The sequence below is a fragment of the Trichechus manatus genome, unplaced genomic scaffold, assembly GCF_000243295.1.
Source record: "Trichechus manatus latirostris isolate Lorelei unplaced genomic scaffold, TriManLat1.0 scaffold00282, whole genome shotgun sequence".
NCBI lineage: Eukaryota > Metazoa > Chordata > Mammalia > Sirenia > Trichechidae > Trichechus > Trichechus manatus.
The window spans coordinates 653,881-658,907 of record NW_004444218.1 but is presented as its reverse complement, the minus strand read 5'-3'; the positions used below and the strand labels follow the sequence as shown (position 1 = coordinate 658,907).

At 63.1% G+C, this 5,027-nt stretch overlaps 1 protein-coding gene across 1 annotated transcript in view; it reads right to left on the bottom strand.

Annotated features, from left to right (window-relative positions):
* The window catches only part of TBX1 (T-box transcription factor 1), a 7,339-nt gene that overhangs the window by 858 nt on the left and 1,454 nt on the right, over positions 1-5,027 (bottom strand). Inside the window, exons 2-7 of the mRNA XM_004390101.1 lie at positions 4,820-5,026; positions 2,681-2,782; positions 1,604-1,775; positions 940-1,095; positions 248-315; positions 62-162 (exon numbers count right to left, since the gene is read on the bottom strand). Coding sequence (XP_004390158.1) covers positions 62-162; positions 248-315; positions 940-1,095; positions 1,604-1,775; positions 2,681-2,782; positions 4,820-5,026 — 806 coding nt within the window. The remainder of the gene's footprint in view (positions 1-61; positions 163-247; positions 316-939; positions 1,096-1,603; positions 1,776-2,680; positions 2,783-4,819; position 5,027) is intronic.

The following is a 5,027-nucleotide window of genomic DNA, read 5'->3' as shown; positions in this document are numbered from 1 at the left end:
CGCCTCCCCGGGGCGGAGCGCGCGCGGGGCCGCGGCCCGGATCCCACGACACCGGCCCTACCTTTCTCTGCGCCGTTGGGCTGCGTGGGGGAGGCCACGGGGTTCCGCGAGCGCGCGAAGGCGCTCATGAGCGGCAGCGCTCCGGGCCGGTGGTTCCGGGGCCTGCGGGAGGGAGGCGGTGGCGAGTCAGGGCTGTCCCCGGCCCGGGCGCCCAGGAGGAGCTCCAGCGTGCTCGGAGGACACTCACCAGTCCTCTGGGTCGCAGTCCCGGAAGCCTTTGGCGAAGGGGTTGCTGGCGATCTTGAGCTGCGTGATCTGCAGGGATGTAGGCACGAGCAAGTTGCTCTAGGCCCCGCCAACCTGCAGTCCCGGGTTCCCCCACCTCCCTCCATCTCTGCTGGGCAGGGTGCCATGCCCAGGAGAGGCCCCTCAGCGCCTCACTGACTCCAACGGGCCCACATCTGCCCCCTCCCCACAGAAGGTTGTGCCTCCGGCTCCAGGCAGGGGCTCCTCCTTGCCGTCCAGGCAGATGGGAATGTGGTTGCCCTGGACCCCACTGAGCAGTTCAGGAGAACGGAGTGGGCACCCTGGAATCTGGGCAAACCCCAGATCAGGCTCCTGATGGAGAGTTTCCGGAATGGTTTGGAAAACAAACTTTCAGGCAGCAGTGACATTTGCTGTTCGAGAGGTCAAACTGATAGGAGGCTAGGCCGGCAGGGGGCTGGGGGAGAGAGGATGGCTTAAAGATCTGAGGCCCTTGGGGGTGGGGCTTCTCCAGCCTGTGCTCCTCGGGGAATCACATTAGGGTCCAAGCTGCCTGACCCGCAAGCAGCGATTGTAAACTGCGCCCCCTTCCCAGAATATTGGATTTACAGGAGCTTTCCCGACTGGAGCCTGGGATGGCGGAGGCCTGCCCAGGGCCTCCCCGTAGGCCGTTACCCGGTGGTTCTGGTAGGCGGTGACGGCTGTGAAGCGAGTCTCCTCAAACACGAAGGTTTTGAAATTCTCCTCCGCGTACTTCTCGCTGTCCTTGCGTGGATCCACGTACACAACGTGGAAGCGAGGCTGGTATCTATGCATGGAGTTGAGAATAATCTGGAAGACAAGGTGGGGAGCTCAGCTCCAGCGGAGGGTCGGCTCAAGGATTGGAGGTCAGCGCCGCAAAGTGGGCTGAATAGGCAGTGAACTTCCCAGAGGCCCTGCGAGAATCGCTTCAGGACCGCAGGGGGTGGCCAGCTTCTGAGTGGAGTTCAGCACAGCAGGAAAGTGGAGCTCAGCACGGCTGAGGGCGATGGCTGAGGGCGTAAGGCGACCTCACTCGCCTAGGTCCCACAAAGCCTCCTGCCCCCCTCCCCTCATTCACAGCGCTATTCTTTCCAGTTAAAAAACCTCCAGTAAACCATTAGGAGTGAGGGGGAGGGAGGGAGGGTTACTCCCTCTCCCTGGCCCCAGGCCCACCAGCCTGGCGAACCCCTGACCCTGAGGGGCTGCTACCTCCAGCCTGGTTCCTCGTCTGTAGACCTGGGCAAAGCTCCCCACCCCGAACTGGGGCTGGATCCTGTGGCTTGGGGAGCCTGGCGGGGGGTGGGGGAGTGTGGCTCACGTGGCCGTTGTCATCCAGCAGGTTGTTGGTCAGCTTGAGCTTGTCGAAGGACACAATTTGCTTCATCCACTGTGCGCCCTTGGCAGGCGAGTCAGGGTGGTAATGCACACGGCCCGGCGTGGCAGGATCCGCCTTTCCGGCCACCAGCCACGAGGAGCTGTGGAAGGCATACCTGGGGACGGCACCGAGTTAGGGTTAGCGTTGTTGAGATGAAGTGAGAGGGCCTTGCCCTGTGCCGCTGGGTAAACCCCGAAAGTGCCTCTGAGGAGTTTCCCCATCCATGAAACTGCGCTTTCCTGAGTCCTGGCTGCCTCACCAGCTGGGGGCGTTTCCATATGGATTGTGGAGTAAGTGGGGAAACTCCCGTGCCCCAAATACACAAAACAAGCAGCGAGCTGGGCTCCCAACTGTGCCGAATTTCGTCGCACCCGGGTCGGCCAGTGAGCCTCGCTGCTGGCCTCCAGGAGTGGCGCGGGCAGGAGCTCGGATTCAACCGCGCAGGCGGCCTGAGGCGCAGGGCGGTCCACATTCTCTTTATTAATTGCTGTTAATTGTCCAGGCGGTGGAGGCCTGCCCTGCATAATCTCTCCAGGCCACCCCACCTTTCCTGCCCGGCTCCAGGGCCCAGCGCCCCTGGGGGGAAGGGGGAGGGTACGAGGTGCCCACACCCGTCATGTGGGAGAGGGAGACTCGAAGAAAGACAGGGCCTTGTGTGCACGGAGCCTGCTGCCTCAGGCGACCCGGAGAAGGATGTGAAAGCAAACGCTTTCTCAGGCCTGTAGCTCTCAGGGGTCCCAGCTTGTCTGACCCCCTGAGGGGCTCCCAAGAATGGCGGGGAGTGGGATGTGTAGGTCTGGGGTCCGACTAGGGCCGGGGGAGAAAACGAGTCTCTCGGGTTGGGGCAGCCGGCCCAGGTACCTGGGACAGCCGGTCGCTAATGAGCTTCATGGTGTGGGTGGCCCATGGAGTGTGGTCACTAGGCAAGAACCTCGCCCTTCCCAGAATACCCTACTAGGTCCTTCCCTACCCCCCTACAGGGCTGGCCCAGTGGCCCTGCATGGTGTCCCATCTGCTCACCGGTAGCGCTTGTCGTCCACCGGCACGAAGTCCATGAGCAGCATATAGTCGGCCATGGGGTCCATGCCGAAGAGCTTCACTTGGAACGTAGGGAACATGCGCCTGGGGGCAGCCGGGGGCTCAGTCATCTCAGGCAGCGGAAGGGCACCACCCCCAACTACACCCTGGTTGGCCGAAAGCAGGCGGCAGCACAAAGGGCAGCCAGACTGGGCTGGGGGTGACTGGCCGTCACTCTGCTTAGCAAGGGCCCAGCCTAAAAGTGCCGCCCCGCCTTTGGCCTCCCTTAGCGGGGCCAGCGCCTCCACCTCGTCTCCCCTCTATCAGCTGCTATAACCCGAGCAGGTCCCTGCTCAACTACAGGGCAAGTGGATCGGCCGGGCAGCCTCCTGCCCCCTTTTGTGAAAACACCGTAATAGGGTCAAGCCTCTGCCCCCAACCTCGGACTATGGCTTCTTCCACCGCCTTTGCCTGTGTAGAACAGGCCTTGCCTTTGCCTGCTCCCCCAAACCTGGACCTGGCCTCCGCTGGCGGCACCAGCACAGTGGGACTCTCAGGACTCAGTCTGGGAGCTTCTTGGCCTTTGTGGAGCCTTGCTCTGCTCCGTCTAAGCCGCTCCCGGCTCCAACAAAGTGAAACTGAGATGATCGAGTAATTCCGAGGAAGACTCAGTTGCTTTTTCAGCGGGATCTTGGCTGTTCCCCTACCTCTCCAGCGAGGCTGAGGCCTTGGAGTCTTCAGCCCCCGACCGCTTCCTTTCAACCCCATTCCGGACTCTCAGGCCCTGCCTCTGCCCCGCGCTGAAGTCTCCCACCTTCGGCAGGGACACGGACAAGCTCCCGCTCTCCTCACTGGGCCCCTAGATACAGCTGCCTGGGGTGGACTCAGCTTTTGCCCTTACAGGCCCCTGGACCCCAACTTGGTGACTGGTGACCCCACAGGGCTCTTGAAAGAACACCCTGAAGCTCCTGGCTGGCCTCTGGCCTTGGGCTGGACTTCGCCAGATAGCGAAGCAAGGTCGGTCCCGGGCCTGTGGCTCAGCCCCCACTGTCCTCCCTACTGCCTCTGCTCACAGGTAACTCCCTGAAGGCAGTGGTCAGACAACAGATGCCAAGGAGCCAGCCCCGGGACAGGCCTCCTGCCACTCCTGCCGGAACCTCTGCAGGCCTGAGGGTGCTGCTGAGTGCTGGCTACTGCGGCAAAGACCGAGGCTGGGCCGCTGTCCTCCGAGGGAAGCAGCCTCGAGCCTTCTCTACGGCCAGGAGGGCCCCGTGTGCCCAGGACAGCAAGGAGAGCCTGGAAAAGACCCACAGAGCTGAGCTGAGCATAGGCTCAGGCTCCCCTGAGAGGATGGTGGAGGCAGAGAAACAGAAACCACGAGAAGCTTTGCAAACACGCCCTGAGCTCCTCTTGGCTGCGCAGCAGAGCTGGTGTCTCCGTGTGTACATTAGACACAGCCCAGCACCGCCTTTGTCTGCTGGTCAAATCGGTTTCATCGCAAAACTTGTTCCCCTTCTCTCTCAGCCCTTAAAACAAACACAGGACAATTCCAGGGCAGCGGGCCCCACACGGCCTTACAGGAGCCCTCCTGGCAGAGCCAGGCCCACGGTCTCTGGAAATTTAGGCGGAGAAAACCGGGCAGCAACCTCCACTGAACCGGGAGCACTCTTTTCAAGGGTCTTAATTCTATTTTAAAATTATCTGAACAATTGCCCTGCTGCCCTTCTTTCTTTTGCCCGCATAGACTGAACTCGGGAACCCAAGCCAGGGAAATTCCTTTGAGATGGGATCCACTCGGAGCCGGCTTGGCGGGGAGGCTCGGCGGGCGCGGCTTCCTTCCCCTGCGGGAGTTCTCGGAGCCGGCCCCTGCTTCCCCGCAGCAGCGCAGCTTCCTAGAGCAGCGGGTAGGCTCGTCGATCCTGCGGGGATTCTCTGGGGCGGCCTCCTCGGCCGCCATGCCCGCCCGCACTGTTCCCTCCGACCCTGCGCACCAGGCGGCTGTCGCCTGAGCCGGGACCGCAGAGAGCAAAGGAGCCGACCGGCGGAGAGGGGCCCGCAGGTGCTGGGACGCGCCCCTGGGTCCGACCGAGGCGCGCGGAGCGGCGCCACGTGGGGTGGGTCGCGGGTGGGGGGCGCCCTGACCTGCCGGCCTTGGTGACGATCATCTCCGTGCCCAGCTGGTTAAACTCGTCCCACAGTGCCTTCATCTCCAGCTGCACGCTCACGCTGGCCACCTTCGCGTTCTTCTTTACCGGCGCCTTGGCAGCGGCCGCGCAGCTAGCTCCGGGGCCCTCGGGCTCGGCGGCGGCGCTGGTGGCGGCCCCGGCAGCAGGCGCGAACGGGTAGGCGT